This window comes from Bombina bombina, chromosome 1 (genome assembly GCF_027579735.1).
Source record: "Bombina bombina isolate aBomBom1 chromosome 1, aBomBom1.pri, whole genome shotgun sequence".
Classification (NCBI taxonomy): Eukaryota; Metazoa; Chordata; class Amphibia; order Anura; family Bombinatoridae; genus Bombina; species Bombina bombina.
Window position 1 is genome coordinate 173,116,619 of NC_069499.1, and position 18,758 is coordinate 173,135,376.

At 40.2% G+C, this 18,758-nt stretch overlaps 1 protein-coding gene across 1 annotated transcript in view; it reads right to left on the reverse strand.

The window, feature by feature from the left end:
• The window catches only part of TTC6 (tetratricopeptide repeat domain 6), a 430,156-nt gene that overhangs the window by 50,237 nt on the left and 361,161 nt on the right, over positions 1-18,758 (reverse strand). The window contains exon 22 of the mRNA XM_053711337.1: positions 1,904-2,074. Within this exon, the coding sequence (XP_053567312.1) occupies positions 1,904-2,074 (171 nt within the window). The remainder of the gene's footprint in view (positions 1-1,903; positions 2,075-18,758) is intronic.

Consider the following 18,758-nt stretch of genomic DNA (forward strand, 5'->3'; position numbering starts at 1 on the left):
TCGTTAGCACCGCACAGCCTCTAACGCAAAACTGGTAATCTAGGTGAAAATGTGCACAGTCTTTTTATATTTAAACTTTTTGAGTCACCAGTTCCTACTGAGCATGTGCAAGAATGCACAGAATATACGTATATGCATTTGTTATTGGCGGATGGCTGTCACATAATGCAGTGGGAGTGGAAATAGACATATTTCTAATATATACTCTATGTCTTATGTGTTTATACAGTACAGGCACACCTGGTTTTATCGCACTTCACTTTATTGTGCTTTTTACAAATTTAAGGTTTGTGTCAAACATGTCTATCGGCTCCATTTCCAAACACAAATATACATGAATACACATATGTACACACCTATATATACAAACCACCATACGCACCACCAGCAAAAAGATTATGACTCACTGAAGGCTCAGATGATGGTTGCCATTTTTTAGCAATAAAGTATTTTGTAATCAAGGTATGTACATTGTTTTGTTAAGACATAATGCTATTGCACACTTAATAGACTACAGCATAGTGTAAATATGCACTGAGAAACAAAACAAATAATGTGACTCACTTTATTGCAATATTCGCTTTATAGTGGTGGTCTGGAACTGAACCCGCAATATCACTGAGGTACACCTGTATGTGTAAATATTAATGTGAACACATACATACATACACACACACATATATATAAACATAAAGACTATATACACTTTTGAACCCTTTCCAGTCAAATACCTTGAAGCATGCAATATAATTTTCATTCATTTTTAATATGTTTTAATGTGTTTTAAATAGACATTCCTATGTTCTCCATATAGAAAACAGTTGATCTTTTATTTTTAAATACATATTTCTATATATATACTATATTGTATATATATATATATATATATATATATATATATATATTTAAAATTTTAAAAAATCTATGCGAAGAACATAGGAATTTAAAGTATTCCTAATGCACCTTCGGCATTAGCGCAGTTGGTCTAGCGCAGTGTCAGGTTAGCACACAACCGATAACTAATAGTATTTTTGAGTGTACCCCCTAGAAGTCTATAAGGAGAAGAAGTGCAGTCACGATATCTGTAGTCCTGAAGTTATCACACCCGAGTCTTTTGCTCTCGCGCTAACTTTTTACTTTAAACTTGTAATATGGACGCTAATACGTTTGCATTAAAATTTTAACTTGAGCGCTATTTTCTTTTTTTAAGGAAATATAATGAAAATTCAGCTAATGTAACACAATTCATTCTTACACAGTAGAAAATGATACAAAACTAAAAAGAGCTCCCTGGGTAGCAAACTATTTAGTAAAATCATTAAAGGGACACGGAACCCAAAATTTTCTCTTTCATGATTCAGATAGAGCATGCAATTTTAAGCAACTTTCTAATTTACTCCTATTATCAAGATGAATGTAAGTTTAGAAGCTGGCCCATTTTTGGTTCATAACCTGGGTTGTGCTTGCTGATTGGTGGCTAAATGCACCCACCAGTAAACAAGCGCTGCCCAGGGTCTGAACCAAAAATTGGCTGGCTCCTTAGCTTAGATGCCTTCTTTTTCAAATAAAGATAGCAAGAGAATGAAGAAACAATTATAATAGGAGTAAATTAGAAAGTTGCTTAAAATTGCATGCTCTGTCTGAATCATGAAAGAAACAAATTTGGGTTTAGTGTCCCTTTAACAAAAAGGTGAATTACATTGCTTCTGATGATAAAGCTACTACTTTAACGTTATTAAAGTTTAAGCTGCTGTCCAGCTGCTCCCAGTCCTGCTCCTTTAGCAAAAGAATACAAAGAAAATGAATAAACTTTGTTTAAAATTGTATGCTCTATCTAAATCATGAAAGGAAAAAAATGTATTTCATGTCCCTTTAAATCACCCTTTAACTAATGTAAACGTACCTGTGTGAACTGGCGATTATGAAAATACAAGTTTGCTGCATTAAAATAAGCCAGTGAATACTTGGGATTGGCTGAGACAGCTGCCTGGTAATCTCTCATTGCATTAGACAGCTTCCCCATGAACTGGTGAACCACTCCACGGTTGGTCAGTAAAGGTGCAGTGACGCCAAGCTGTGGGTACAAGAAACAGTATTATGAGTGGAATTATGTATCTTTTGCTGTTTTAGAAAGTTTTAAAAATGAATTTTATTTTGTTTTCTAGTCGGTATATACGAAGGTAAAATGGTTTTATACTGTCATACAGTAGTCCGATTTTATTAAATTTATATTAGAATACTACTCCTAAAGCCTGTGTACACGGGCCATTTTTTGCAATACAGCGGTCCCACTCCTTGCTCTCTCTCCCCCCTCTCTTTTGCTCTCTATCTCCCTGCTTTTTTTTGCTCACTCTCTCCCCCCTCTCTTTTGCTCCCTCTCTCCCCCCCTCTCTTTTGCTCCCTCTCTCTCCCCCCTCTCTTTTACTATCTCTTTCTCCCCTCTCTTTTAGGCCCTCTCTTTTGCTCCCTCTTTCCCCTCTCTTGCTCTCTCTCTCTCCCCCTCTCTTTTTCTCCTTCTCTCTCTCCTCTCTTGCTATCTTTCTCTCTCCCCCCTCTCTTTTACTATCTCTTTCTCCCCTCTCTTTTAGGCCCTCTCTCCCCCCTCTCTTTTGCTCTGTCTCTCTCCCCCTCTCTTTTACTATCTCTTTCTCCCCTCTCTTTTAGGCCCTCTCTCCCCCCTCTCTTTTGCTCTGTCTCTCTCCCACCTCTCTTTTGCTCTGTCTCTCTCCCCCCTCTCTTTTGCTCTATCTCTCCCCCCCTCTTTTGCTCGCTCTCTCTCCCCTTTTCTTTTGCTCTCTCTCCCCCCTCTCTTTTGCTCTCTCTCCCCCCCTCTCTTTTGCTCTCTCTCCCCCCTCTCTTTTGCTCTCTCTCGCTTTTGCTCTCTCTCCCCCTCTCGTTTACTCTCTCCCCCCTCTCTTTCGCTCTCTCTCTCCCCCTCTCTTTTGCTCTCTCTCCCTCCACTCTTTTGCTCTCTCTCTCCCCCCTCTATTTTGCTCTCTCTCTCTCCCTCACTCTCTTTTGCTCTCTCTCCCCCCTCTCTTTTGCGCTCTCTCTCCCTCCTCTCTTTTGTGCTCTCTCCCCCTTTCTCTTTTGCTCTCTCTCTCCTCTCTTTTGCTCTCTCTCTCCCCTCTTTTGCGCTCTCTCACCCCCCTCTCTTTTACTCTCTCTCCCCTTCTCTTTTGCTCTCTCTCCCCCCTCTCTTTTGCTCTCTCCCCCCTCTCTTTTGCTCTCTCTCCCCTCTCTTTTGCTCTCTCTCCCCCCCCTCTCTTTTGCGGTCCCTCCTCCCTCTTTTGCTCTCTCTCACCCCCTCTCTTATGCTCTCTCTCCCCCCTCACTCTTGTGCTCTCTATTCCCCTCTCTTTTGCTCTCTCTTTCCCTATCTTTTGCTTTCTCTCCCCCCTCTTTTGCTCTCTCTCCCTGCCTCTTTTGCTCTCTCTCCCCCCTCTTTTGCACTCTCTCCCCTCTTTCCCCTCTCTTTTGCTCTCTCTCTCCCCCCTCTTTTGCTTTCGCTCTCCCCTCTCTTGCACTCTCTCTCACTGCCACACCCACTCCCACCCAGCCATGTCCCCATAACGTTGCTCCCGCCTGACCACCCCCCCGTCACTAACGCTTCCACCCACCCTCTCTTCTGTCTGATCCTAATGGCCAGGTATGTTTTTCCTCGCACAGTCTCTACTGCGCATGACAGCTTCGGACAAACATAACGCCTTTTATATTATAGGATATTGGCTGTTCTACTGCACCATTTTTTATACATCAAACTATCAAAGAAATACATAGGAACATATATTTTGATGGCAGATAAGTTCTAGAAGGCCCATCAAGGACCAGATTAAAGGATGCACGCTAATAACACGATAAGCAATAATGCTGGATCACGCTAACATTAGTGTGCAACTTGATATGACTGTACAAGTCCATTGTAAATCCCATTTACCAGAGGCGGGTTAGCACAGCGGATATACCTCTAATAAAACCTATACTTTCAATGGGTACCGGGACCAATTACAAGTTGCAAGTTACAGGTTGCAATGTAGCGAAAGACCTGCAGTAAAGTGTAAGAGTTAAAATAAATTAAAAAAACACATCCTAAACATATTATTCTAATATTAAAAAACCTAGAATAGCTAAACCCACGTTATATAGAAGTCGTGACAAAGGAGGGCTCAGAATCCCCAACCTTGCTTTTATAAACAAGCGGCACAACTAACTAGAATTGTAGATTGGTGCAAGAATACACAAAGTAAGGAATGGGTAAAACTAGAACACAATCTAGCCAACACAAAAAGCCTGGGGGGCATCTGCTGGACGCACAGGCAATTTAGGAATATCCCATCTCAAACTCCTACATTAACTCAGGACACTTTGGCTACATGGGACACCCTAGCAGGAACACAGAGAGGAATCTCAACAATTCCTTCACCACTTACACCCTTGTTACATAATTTAGAGCTTCCCACGCATCAAAACTTGATGATGGACAGGGCACACAGCATATCTACATATTTGCCATGTCATTCTGTGTTGGAAAATGGGACATTATTAACAAAAGCAGCCTAAGCAGACAGAAACATCCCTTTCTTTAAAAGATGGTTTGAATACTTGCAACTGTCCCACTTTATCACACAAAATAGGGATAAGCATGACCTGGTCAGAGGTCTGTATCCCTTTGAAATTTTATGCTGGTCCACCAACCACATGAAAGGAACACTTTCAGCAATATATAAAATATTACTAGACATCCACTCCAGAAAACTTCCCTCATATACCAAAACATGGGAAACAGAATTAGGCTTTAATATCCTGCTTGAGACTTGGAACACAATCTTTAAACAAATGGGTAAATCACCTTCATCAATGAGCATAACAGAGACTAACATGAAAATACTAGGACGATGGTATCTCAATCCAAGTAGATTAGATAAAATTTACAAGCAATCAGACCCTTCATGCTGGAGAGCCTGCAATCAGATTGGTACCTTGTTCCACATTTGGTGGGACTGTCCTACCCTCCAGCCTTACTGGCAGGAAGTACACAAATAAATTAAATGCAAGTATAGATCAACACTATTATACATAATGATCAGTGGCGCTAAGCAATTGATTCCAAGGCTCTGGAATAAACAGCTGATACCTACAATAAAAAGTTGGAGACAGAATGTAACTTCTCTTCTGTCTCTGGAGAAATACCACTACCAAAAAACTAACAGGCTAGATTTTTATAGTGCTATGGCTTTCTATTGGGATGAATATACCCACTCCACAAACACACACCCTACTTCAGTTGCATAACTCATTGCGAATGTAACTCACAAAGACCCAGATTTGGAGTTTGGCGGTAGCCGTGAAAACCAGCGTTAGAGGCTCCTAACGCTGGTTTTAGGCTACCGCCGGTATTTGGAGTCACTCAAAATAGGGTCTAACGCTCACTTTTCAGCCGCGACTTTTCCATACCGCAGATCCCCTTACGTAAATTGCGTATCCTATCTTTTCAATGGGATCTTTCTAACTCCGGTATTTAGAGTCGTTTCTGAAGTGAGCGTTAGACATCTAACGACAAAACTCCAGCCGCAGGAAAAAAGTCAGTAGTTAAGAGCTTTCTGGGCTAACGCCGGTTCATAAAGCTCTTAACTACTGTACTCAAAAGTACACTAACACCCATAAACTACCTATGTACCCCTAAACCGAGGTCCCCCCACATCGCCGACACTCGAATACATTTTTTTAACCCCTAATCTGCCGACCGCCACCTACGTTATCCTTATGTACCCCTAATCTGCTGCCCCTAACACCGCCGACCCCTATATTATATTTATTAACCCCTAACCTGCCCCCCACAACGTCGCCTCCACCTACCTACACTTATTAACCCCTAATCTGCCGACCGCAAAGCGCCGCCACCTACGTTATCCTTATGTACCCCTAATCTGCTGCCCCTAACACCGCCGACCCCTATATTATATTTATTAACCCCTAATCTGCCCCCCTCAACGTCGCCTCCACCTGCCTACACTTATTAACCCCTAATCTGCCGAGCGGACCTGAGCGCTACTATAATAAAGTTATTAACCCCTAATCCGCCTCACTAACCCTATAATAAATAGTATTAACCCCTAATCTGCCCTCCCTAACATCGCCGACACCTAACTTCAATTATTAACCCCTAATCTGCCGACCGGAGCTCACCGCTATTCTAATAAATGTATTAACCCCTAAAGCTAAGTCTAACCCTAACACTAACACCCCCCTAAGTTAAATATAATTTAAATCTAACTAAATTAATTAACTCTTATTAAATAAATTATTCCTATTTAAAGCTAAATACTTACCTGTAAAATAAATCCTAATATAGCTACAATATAAATTATAATTATATTATAGCTATTTTAGGATTAATATTTATTTTACAGGTAACTTTGTATTTATTTTAACCACGTACAATAGCTATTAAATAGTTAAGAACTATTTAATAGCTAAAATAGTTAAAATAATTACAAATTTACCTGTAAAATAAATCCTAACCTAAGTTACAATTAAACCTAACACTAGACTATCAATAAATTAATTAAATAAACTACCTACAATTACCTACAATTAACCTAACACTACACTATCAATAAATTAATTAAATACAATTGCTACAAATAAATACAATTAAATAAACTAGCTAAAGTACAAAAAATAAAAAAGAACTAAGTTACAAAAAATAAAAAAATATTTACAAACATAAGAAAAATATTACAACAATTTTAAACTAATTACACCTACTCTAAGCCCCCTAATAAAATAACAAAGCCCCCCAAAATAAAAAAATGCCCTACCCTATTCTAAATTACTAAAGTTCAAAGCTCTTTTACCTTACCAGCCCTGAACAGGGCCCTTTGCGGGGCATGCCCCAAGAAATACAGCTCTTTTGCCTGTAAAAAAAAAACATACAATACCCAAGCCCCCCAACATTACAACCCACCGCCCACATACCCCTAATCTAACCCAAACCCCCCTTAAATAAACCTAACACTAAGCCCCTAAAGATCATCCTACCTTGTCTTCACCTCACCGGGTATCACACCGATCCGTCCAGAAGAGCTCCTCCGATGTCCTGATCCAAGCCCAAGCGGGGGGCTGAAGAGGTCCATGATCCGGCTGAAGTCTTCATCCAAGCGGGGCAGAAGGTCTTCCATCCGATTGAAGTCTTCATCCAAGCGGCATCCATCCGGAGCGAAGCGGCAGCATCCTGAAGACCTCCACCGCGGAACATCCATCCTGGCCGACGACTGAACGACGAATGACGGTTCCTTTAAATGATGTCATCCAAGATGGCGTCCCTCGAATTCCGATTGGCTGATAGGATTCTATCAGCCAATCGTAATTAAGGTAGGAATATTCTGATTGGCTGATGGAAGACCTCTTCTGCCCCGCTTGGATGAAGACTTCAGCCGGATCATGGACCTCTTCAGCCCCCCGCTTGGGCTTGGATCAGGACATCGGAGGAGCTCTTCTGGACGGATCGGTGTGATACCCGGTGAGGTGAAGACAAGGTAGGATGATCTTCAGGGACTTAGTGTTAGATTTATTTAAGGGGGGTTTGGGTTAGATTAGGGGTATGTGGGTGGTGGGTTGTAATGTTGGGGGGGGTATTGTATGGGTTTTTTTTACAGGCAAAAGAGCTGTATTTCTTGGGGCATGCCCCACAAAGGGCCCTGTTCAGGGCTGGTAAGGTAAAAGAGCTTTGAACTTTAGTAATTTAGAATAGGGTAGGGCATTTTTTTATTTTGGGGGGCTTTGTTATTTTATTAGGGGGCTTAGAGTAGGTGTAATTAGTTTAAAATTGTTATAATATTTTTCTTATGTTTGTAAATATTTTTTTATTTTTTGTAACTTAGTTCTTTTTTATTTTTTGTACTTTAGCTAGTTTATTTAATTGTATTTATTTGTAGCAATTGTATTTAATTAATTTATTGATAGTGTAGTGTTAGGTTAATTGTAGGTAATTGTAGGTAGTTTATTTAATTAATTTATTGATAGTCTAGTGTTAGGTTTAATTGTAACTTAGGTTAGGATTTCTTTTACAGGTAAATTTGTAATTATTTTAACTATTTTAGCTATTAAATAGTTCTTAACTATTTAATAGCTATTGTACCTGGTTAAAATAAATACAAAGTTACCTGTAAAATAAATATTAATCCTAAAATAGCTATAATATAATTATAAATTATATTGTAGCTATATTAAGATTTATTTTACAGGTAAGTATTTAGCTTTAAATAGGAATAATTTATTTAATAAGAGTTAATTAATTTCGTTAGATTTAAATTATATTTAACTTAGGGGGGTGTTAGTGTTAGGGTTAGACTTAGCTTTAGGGGTTAATACATTTATTAGAGTAGCGGTGAGCTCCAGTCGGCAGATTAGGGGTTAATAATTGAAGTTAGGTGTCGGCGATGTTAGGGAGGGCAGATTAGGGGTTAATACTATTTATTATAGGGTTAGTGAGGCGGATTAGGGGTTAATAACTTTATTATAGTAGCGCTCAGGTCCGCTCGGCAGATTAGGGGTTAATAAGTGTAGGCAGGTGGAGGCGACGTTGAGGGGGGCAGATTAGGGGTTAATAAATATAATATAGGGGTCGGCGGTGTTAGGGGCAGCAGATTAGGGGTACATAAGGATAACGTAGGTGGCGGCGCTTTGCGGTCGGCAGATTAGGGGTTAATAAATGTAGGCAGATGGAGGCGACGTTGAGGGGGGCAGATTAGGGGTTAATAAATATAATATAGGGGTCGGCGGTGTTAGGGGCAGCAGATTAGGGGTACATAGGGATAATGTAAGTAGCGGCGGTTTACGGAGCGGCAGATTAGGGGTTAAAAATAAAATGCAGGTGTCAGCGATAGCGGGGGCGGCAGATTAGGGGTTAATAAGTGTAAGGTTAGGGGTGTTTAGACTCGGGGTACATGTAAGGGTGTTAGGTGCAGACATAGGAAGTGTTTCCCCATAGCAAACAATGGGGCTGCGTTAAGAGCTGAATGCGGCTTTTTTGCAGCTGTTAGGTTTTTTTTCAGCTCAAACAGCCCCATTGTTTCCTATGGGGGAATCGTGCACAAGCACGTTTTTGAGGCTGGCCGCTTGTGTAAGCAACTCTGGTATTGAGAGTTGAAGCTGCGTTAAAAATGCTCTACGCTCCTTTTTTGGAGCCTAACGCAGCCTTTATGTGGACTCTCAATACCAGAGTTATTTTTATGGTGCGGCCAGAAAAAAGCCGGCGTTAGTTTTTCGGGTCGTTACCGACAAAACTCCAAATCTAGCGGAAAGTTATTTAAATATTGCTTATTTCTTTAAACTAACAACCTATATGTTAAACCAAAGATATGGTTACCTCAGATACAATATGATGTTACTATGTTCATCTATTTTGTTAATTTGTTTAAAAAAATTAAAAAAAAGACTTCTGGTGGGCGGCTCTAGAAGATGGCTGCGAGCTTCTGTTGCTCTGAAGAACTCTTCTTCTAATCTAAACTATATTGCCATCATTCTATGCCATCTGCATCTCCCTTGACAGGGAAGCTGTCCGGGAACTTCAAGCAGATAGAAATATTTCATTCTTTTCTTCCACGGAAGTCAACTGACTAAAATAGAACCCCCAAGGGACTTTGTACATATTAATTGCAGGACCGCTGCTTCAGGGAAATGGAGTGCAACGTGGCTATGCAGATACTTTCAACTCTCCAGCCTTCACTGGATTGGACCAACGTTATAATAACGGAAGATAGCCAGATGCAGGATATCCTTTCTGCCCTAAAAATTATACTGCTCCCAGCGCTCACTAGACTGGAAATAACTATGCAGCGTCTGCTGACTGAGACGCCGGCTCTTGAGTCGATATCTTTATTTCCTGAGCTTCACCAACTGCCAGAAATATCACACCGCGAGGCTGCTAAAGCGGTCACAATATGGAGACCCCAGGGACAAGAGGAGGAAGGCCAAGGAGTTGATGATGCCAATGAGCCCTTTAAAACAGCAGGGCCATTTCCCGTGTCCACTACACAAATGTCAGCTATAGACTATATAAAGGGATCACCATGGAAAAATGTGGCCAATCATGGAGGATGGCGTCTCGGGTTGAGTGATGGGGATCTGCAAAAATTGGATACAGCCCCACCCTTCTCCTCTGTGCAACTGGTGTATTGTTAGCTTGCTCCAGATCATGAGTCTACTGATGCTCCCGACACGCCCGTTACTGCACATGACAACCGATATGAGCACCATACATATAGAGCTAAAAGCCTGCCTGTACAAACAACCAGCAAACCTGGATCTGACGGGTTGGTTAATGCACAGATATTCTTGCCTAAGACTCTGTTTTTTCCCGGCAACCGTCTACATCAAGGGACTTGGCAGATAGCTTTCAGGGAGAGAGCACTAAAACCCCACTGCGCCATAGGAATCGGCTGAGATGTAGATTTATGGAAACATATCTGGATACACTGTTTGGAGGCATGTGGGGAGGTTTTTCTGAGTGCAGTCAGACTTAATTTTGCATCTCATTATCATGCTATGTTTCTTTACTATGTTTGTTTATTTCCCTTCACCATATTTATAATTAATAGCTCGCTCAAGCAACACAGCTAGAAGCGTTAATGACTCTTATCAACAAGATAAGTTTAGGGTTTATTGTTCTTTTTGTTCATTTGTTTTTGATTTGTTTTCTATAATGTTCATTAAGATTAATGCTAGACAGTGAAAAGGGATATTCATTTGTCTCATCATTAACTCATTTAAACCATACCAGCAGAGATGATTTATATGCTACCTGAAACAGCCTTACATGCAAGAACCGTTATGACCAATATAGTTGCTATAGGATAACTAACGCCTAGATTTAGAGTTCTGCATTAGCCGTCAAAACCAGCGTTAGGGGGTCCTAACGCTGGTTTTGGCCGCCCTCTGGTATTTAGAGTCAGTCAGGAAAGGGTCTAACGCTCACTTTCCAGCCGCGACTTTTCCATACCGCAGATCCCCCTACGCCATTTGCGTATCCTATCTTTTCAATGGGATCTTTCTAACGCCGGTATTTAGAGTCTTGGTTGAAGTGAGAGTTAGAAATCTAACGACAAGACTCCAGCCGCAGAGAAAAGCCAGGAGTTAAGAGCTTTCTGGGCTAACGCCGGTTCATAAAGATCTTAACTACTGTGCTCTAAAGTACACTAACACCCATAAACTACCTATGTACCCCTAAACCGAGGCCCCCCCCACATCGCCGCCACTCTATTAAATTTTTTTAACCCCTAATCTGCCGACCGCACACCGCCGCAACCTACATTATCCCTATGTACCCCTAATCTGCTGCCCCTAACACCGCCGACACCTACATAATATTTATTAACCCCTAATCTGCCCCCCCCCAACGTCGCCGCTACCTACCTACAATTATTAACCCCTAATCTGCCGACCGGACCTCACCGCTACTCTAATAAATGTATTAACCCCTAAAGCTAAGTCTAACCCTAACACCCCCCTTAGTTAAATATAATTTTTATCTAACGAAATAAAATAAATCTTATTAAATAAATTAATCCTATTTAAAGCTAAATACTTACCTGTAAAATAACCCCTAATATAGCTACAATATAAATAATAATTATATTGTAGCTATTTTAGGATTAATATTTATTTTACAGGCAAATTTGTATTTATTTTAACCAGGTACAATAGCTATTAAATAGTTAATAACTATTTAATAGCTACCTAGTTAAAATAATTACAAAAGTACCTGTAAAATAAATCCTAACCTAAGTTACAATTAAGCCTAACACTACACTATCAATAAATTAATTAAATAAACTACCTACAATTATCTACAATTAAACCTAACTCTACACTATCAATAAATAAATTAAATACAAATACCTACAAATAAATACACTAACTTAAGTAAAAAAAATAAAAAAAAACTAAGTTACAAAAAATAAAACATAATTTACAAACATTATAAAAATATTACAACAATTTTAAGCCAATTACACCTACTCTAAGCCCCCTAATAAAATAACAAAGCCCCCCAAAATAAAAAAATGCCCTACCCTATTCTAAAATAAAAATTGAAAAGCTCTTTTACCTTACCAGCCCTTAAAAGGGCCTTTTGCGGGGCATGCCCCAAAGTATTCTGCTCTTTTGCCTGTAAAAAAAAACATACAATACCCCCCCCAACATTACAACCCACCACCCACATACCCCTAATCTAACCCAAAACCCCCTTAAATAAACCTAACACTAAGCCCCTGAAGATCTTCCTACCTTGTCTTCACCACGCCCGGTATCACCGATCCGTCCAGATGAGGGTGCGAAGTCTTCCTCCTATCCGGGCGATGTCTTCATCCAAGCGGGGGCTGAAGAGGTCCATCATCCGGCTGAAGTCTTCATCCAAGCGGGGGTGAAGAGGTCCATCATCCGGCTGAAGTCTTCTATCTTCAATCTTCCGGCTCCATCTTCATCCCGCCGACGCGGAACATCCTTCCTCCACGACGAACTCCCGACGAATGAAGATTGAAGATGCCGCTTGATAGAAGACTTCAGGAAGAATTCGGACCCTCTTCTGGACGGATCGGTGATACCCGGCGTGGTGAAGACAAGGTAGGAAGATCTACAGGGGCTTAGTGTTAGGTTTATTTAAGGGGGGTTTGGGTTAGATTAGGGGTATGTATATTTTATTAGGGGGCTTAGAGTAGGTGTAATTAGCTTAAAATTGTTGTAATATTTTTATAATGTTTGTAAATTATTTTTTTATTTTTTGTAACAGTTCTTTTTTTATTTTTTGTAACTTAGTTCTTTTTTTACTTTTTGTACTTTAGTTAGTGTATTTATTTGTATTTATTTGTAGGTATTTGTATTTAATTTATTTATTGATAGTGTAGTGTTAGGTTTAATTGTAATTTAGGTTAGGATTTATTTTACAGGTACTTTTGTAATTATTTTAACCAGATAGCTATTAAATAGTTATTAACTATTTAATAGCTATTGTACCTGGTTAAAATAAATACAAAGTTGCCTGTAAAATAAATATTAATCCTAAAATAGCTACAATATAATTAGTATTTATATTGTAGCTATATTAGGGTTTATTTTACAGGTAAGTATTTAGCTTTAAATAGGATTAATTTATTTAACCTCTTAAGGACATATGACGGAATAAGATTTATTTTATTTCGTTAGATAAAAATTATATTTAACTTAGGGGGGTGTTAGGGTTAGACTTAGCTTTAGGGTTTAATACATTTATTAGAGTAGCGGTGAGGTCCGGTCGGCAGATTAGGGGTTAATAATTGTAGGTAGGTAGCAGCGACATTGGGGGGGGGGGCAGATTAGGGGGTAATAAATATAATATAGGGGTCGGCGGGGGTTAGGGGCAGCAGATTAGGGGTTCATAGGGATAACGTAGGTTGCGGAGGTGTACGGAGCGGCAGATTAGGGGTTAATAATAATATGCAGGGGTCAGTGATAGCAGGGGCGGCAGATTAGGGGTTAATAAGTGTAAGGTTAGGGGTGTTTAGACTCGGGGTACATGTTAGGGTGTTAGGTGCAGACTTAGGAAGTGTTTCCCCATAGGAAACAATGGGGCTGCGTTAGGAGCTGAACGCTGCTTTTTTGCAGGTGTTAGGGTTTTTTTTCAGCTCAAACGACCCCATTGTTTCCTATGGGGGAATCGTGCACGAGCACGTTTTTGAAGCTGGCCGTGTCCGTAAGCACCGCTGGTATTGAGAGTTGCAGTGGCGGTAAATATGCTCTACGCTCCGTTTTTGGAGCCTAACGCAGCCCTTCTGTGAACTCTAAATACCAGCGGTATTTAAAAGGTGCGGGGGGAAAAAAGCACACGTAGCTAACGCACCCCTTTGGCCGCAGAACTCTAAATCTAGCCGTAAGAGTTGGTGGAGAGGTGAAGAGTATATTAAAGCTGGCAGTATGCTTTACTGTCGCATATTAGGCATCATATAAACTTCCCACACTTCTAACAAAATGTCATTAGATGTTGCCATTTAGTTAATGTAAAAACTATTTAATTAGAAGCGAAAGATTATCTGCACTGTCCAGGTCCATTACTAGGCTTGGACAAGAACACAGTAAAATTTGAAGCTAAGTCACATATCATATTTTCCCCTTCACATATTCAAACAACTTAACATAACTATGATTATGATTGTTTTGGCATGTTAGTCATACATCAATATAATATAGCTTAATATCTGCTCTGGTACAAGTAGCTATCCAGATCTAGTTTTTATATAGGTTTGGTTTCATGGGACACCTATTTTGTGCTGCATCTATGTACTCTAAACGACACTGTACTATTGCGTCATTGCAGTACTTTTCTTTTCTTGCCTATGTGGCATAATGATATGTATATTGTATATTTACACTCATTGTTGGTCATGTATCTTCTGTTCTATGTGTGCCTCGGATCGCATGCATAGCCTAATACAAGACTTATAGCATAGAACAGGCTTATATTAATTTGAAATGAGTGCATAGCCAATTTATAATGGAATGTGTTATCTTCAACATGGCAGAGGAATTAATTTTTTTACTTCTCAATCTTCAGTCCCACACTTATCACCCACTCTGCCAGATAAATGAGTATTGCCCGCATCCCTCACTAGAATTACCACATAGGGCTAAGCGATCCACCTGCAATTCAATTTAACTCTTTTTCAATACTGTCAGGCAACTCGCACTCTAAATCCCAATGGCATAGTTTATGTATAATCTTACTATTTTATAGTATGCTAGAAACCTTATTGTTTTCAGAATATGTGTATTGTCTTATACTATTTTACTATCAATAAAGCTTGTTTGGAAAAAAGAAAAAAATATTCTAATATTGAAAAAAAAGTTTTTAAAAGGGTTAAAAAGGGATACACAGTATATGGCAAGGTATATTTATGTCTTTATATGTGGAAATATGTATGTGCACACACATATATACACATATAAAAACATATCAACACATGTATATACATGTATACACACATTATTTTTTATACAAATAAAAATGTTTGTAGCAAATTCATTGCAGTACTTTGACTCATTTAGCAACAAGCGTGCAGTCTAGACACAGTAAGTAAATTCTCTAGATCAGGATAAAAATATCACTTTAATAAATAAAAGATGTTCTGACTCACACACAATAAACATAACTATTTTGAATCAAATCAAAGCATCGTTGTTTGGCATTAGTCATTAACTTTCGTATTCCTTAATGAGTCATTAGGCTCTTTTATATTAAACTTCATCTGATCAGATACACAGTAAAAGAAGCAGTAAAATGCCACAATGCCTATTGCTCTGTCAGTAAATATAATTGCTTGTCTTCTTATTGTAACCTAGTAAGCAAGAGCAGTTATTAAGAGGATATCCTTTAACAATTGCCTCAACTGCTTTGTAAAAGAACTGCAGTGTGGGGCATTAAAATATATATAGGCTGATAAACAATGTCTTCTAATTAAGAAACTACAATTATAAAATTACATTTTGTACAGTCCTGGAGGCAAATAATATAGGGCCAGATTACAAGTGACGCACTATTTAGCGCTTTCGCTGGAGCGTAAACTTTGCTAAAAGTAAATGTTTTGCACTCATCGGGTAGTGCACGTATTACAAAGGAGTGCAGAAGAAAAAACTAAACACTTATCAGTTGCACCTTTGTTCTTCACATACAGAAAATGTATTTTTATTGTAAATATACATTTCTCTATATATCTGTATATACCTATATATCTATTCCTATGGATATATGGGTATAGATATCTATTTTACATAAACATTATCACATATATATAGAAATATATTTTTTTTTAAAATTCTATGTGAAGAACATATGAATGTAAAAAGTAAATTTATGCTTACCTGATAAATTAATTTCTTCTATGGTACGACGAGTCCACGGATTCATCCTTTACTTGTGGGATATTATCCTCCTGCTAACAGGAAGTGGCAAAGAGCACCACAGTAGAGCTGTGTATATAACTCCTCCATTAGCTCCACCCCCCCAGTCATTCGACCGAAGGTACAGGAAGAAAAAGGAGAAACCAAAAGGTGCAGAGGTGACTGAAGTTTAAAATAAAAAAATATAATCTGTCTTAAAATGACAGGGCGGGCCGTGGATTCATCCTTTACTTGTGGGATACAATACCAAAGCTACAGGACACGGATGAACGGGAGGGACAAGACAGATGGCTAAACAGAAGGCACCACTGCTTGAAGAACTTTTCTCCCAAAAATAGCCTCCGAAGAAGCAAAAGTATCAAATTTGTAAAATTTGGAAAAGGTATGAAGCGAAGACCAAGTCGCAGCCTTACAAATGCAGACATGTCCACCAGGTCTGCATACCAAGTCCTGCGTGGCCACGCAGGTGCTATCAAAATCACAGACGCTCTCTCCTGTTTGATTCTGGCAATCAAACGAGTAAGGAGAGGAAAAGGTGGAAACACATAAGCCAGGAGCATCTATCAGTACTGCTTGAGGATCCCTTGATCTGGACCCGTAATAAGGAAGTTTGGCATTCTGACAAGATGCCATCAGATCCAATTCTGGTGTGCCCCATTGATGAATCAATTGTGCAAACACCTCCGGATGGAGTTCCCACTCCCCCGGATGAAAAGTCTGACGACTTAGAAAATCCGCTTCCCAGTTCTCCACTCCTGGGATATAGATTGCTGATAGATGACTGGCAAGAGTGAGTCTCTGCCCATCAAATTATTTTGGAAACCTCTATCATCGCTAGAGAACTCTTTGTTCCCCCCGATGATTGATACATGCTACAGTCGTGATATTGTCTGACTGGAATCTTATGAATCTGGCCAAAGCCAGCTGAGGCCATGCCTGAAGCGCATTGAATATCGCTCTCAGTTCTAGAATATTTATCAGGAGGAGAGCCTCCTTCTGAGTCCACACACCCTGAGCTTCCAGGGAATTCCAGACTGCACCCCAGCCCAATAGGCTGGCGTCCGTCGTCACTATGACCCATGCTGGCCTGCGGAAACACATTCCCTGGGACAGATGATCCTGTGACAACCACCAAAGAAGAGAGTCTCTGGTCTCTTGATCCAGATTTATCTGAGGAGATAAATCTGCATAATCCCCATTCCACTTATTGAGCATGCATCGTTGCAGTGGTCTGAGATGCAAGCGAGCAAACGGAACAATTTCCATTGCCGCTACCATTAGTCCGATTACCTCCATACACTGAGCCACTGACGGCCGAGGAATGGAAATCTATCAGAGTTCCCAGGAATGGAACTCTTGTGAGAGGGATAAGTGAACTCTTTTTTACGTTCACCTTCCACCCGTGAGATCCTAGAAAAGCCAACACAATGTCCGTGTGAGATTTGACTAGTTGGTAAGTTGATGCCTGAATTAAGATATCGTCCAGATAAGGCGCCACTGCTATGCCCCGCGGCCTGAGAACCGTCAAAAGGGACCCTAGCACTTTTGTGAAAATTCTGGGAGCTGTGGCCAACCCGAAGGGAAGAGCCACAAAATGGTAATGCTTGTCAAGGGAGGCGAACCTGAGGAACTGTTGATGATCTTTGTGTATTGGGATGTGTAGATACGCATCCTTTAAGTCCACGGTGGTCATATATTGACCCTCCTGGATCATTGGTAAAATAGTCAGAATGGTCTCCATCTTGAAGGATGGGACTCTGAGGAATTTGTTTAGGATCTTGAGATCTAAAATTGGTCTGAAGGTTCACTCTTTCTTGGGAACCACGAACAGATTGGAGTAAAACCCCTGCCCCTGTTCTGTTTTCGGAAGTGGGCAGATCACTCCCATGGTATATAGGTCTTCTACACAGCATAAGAACGCCTCTCTTTTTGTCTGGTTTAAAGACAATTGAGAAAGATGGAATCTCCCCCTTGGAGGAGAATCCTTGAAATCTAGAAGATACCCCTGGGTTACGATTTCTAATGCCCAGGAGTCCTGAGCAAAGAGAGAAAGTCTGCCCTCTACTAGATTCGGTCCCGGATCGGGGGCTACCCCTTCATGCTGTCTTGGTGGCAGCAGCGGGCTTCTTGGCCTGTTTACCTTTGTTCCAAGTCTGGTTAGGTCTCAAGACCGATTTTGTTTGGTCCTCATCTTATTTGTCTTATCCTGAGGAAGGGCATGGCCTTTTCCTCCAGTGATGTCTGAAATGATCTCTTTAAGTTCAGGCCGGAATAGGGTCTTACCTTTGAAAGGGATGGCTAAAAGCTTAGATTTTGATGACACATCAGCAGACCAGGACTTAAGCCATAACGCTCTACGCGCTAAAATGACAAAACTTCTTTGCCGCTAATTTAGCCAGTTGAAAAGCGGCATCTGTAATTAAAGAATTAGCTAGCTTGAGAGCCCTAATTCTATCCAGAATATCATCCAATGGGGTCTCCACCTGAAGAGCCTCCTCCAGAGCCTCAAACCAAAAAGCAGCTGCAGTAGTTACAGGAACAATGCACGCTATAGGTTGCAGAAGAAAACTGTGATGAATAAATATTTTCTTTAAGAGACCCTCTAATTTTTTATCCATAGGATGTTTGAAAGCACAACTGTCCTCAATAGGTATAGTTGTACGCTTAGCCAGGGTAGAAATAGCTCCCTCCACCTTAGGGACCGTCTGCCACGAGTCCCGCATGGCGTCTGATATGGGAAACTTTTTCTTAAAAGTAGGAGGGGTAGAAAACGGAATACCTGGTCTATCCCACTCCTTAGTAACAATGTCCGAAATCCTCTTAGGGAC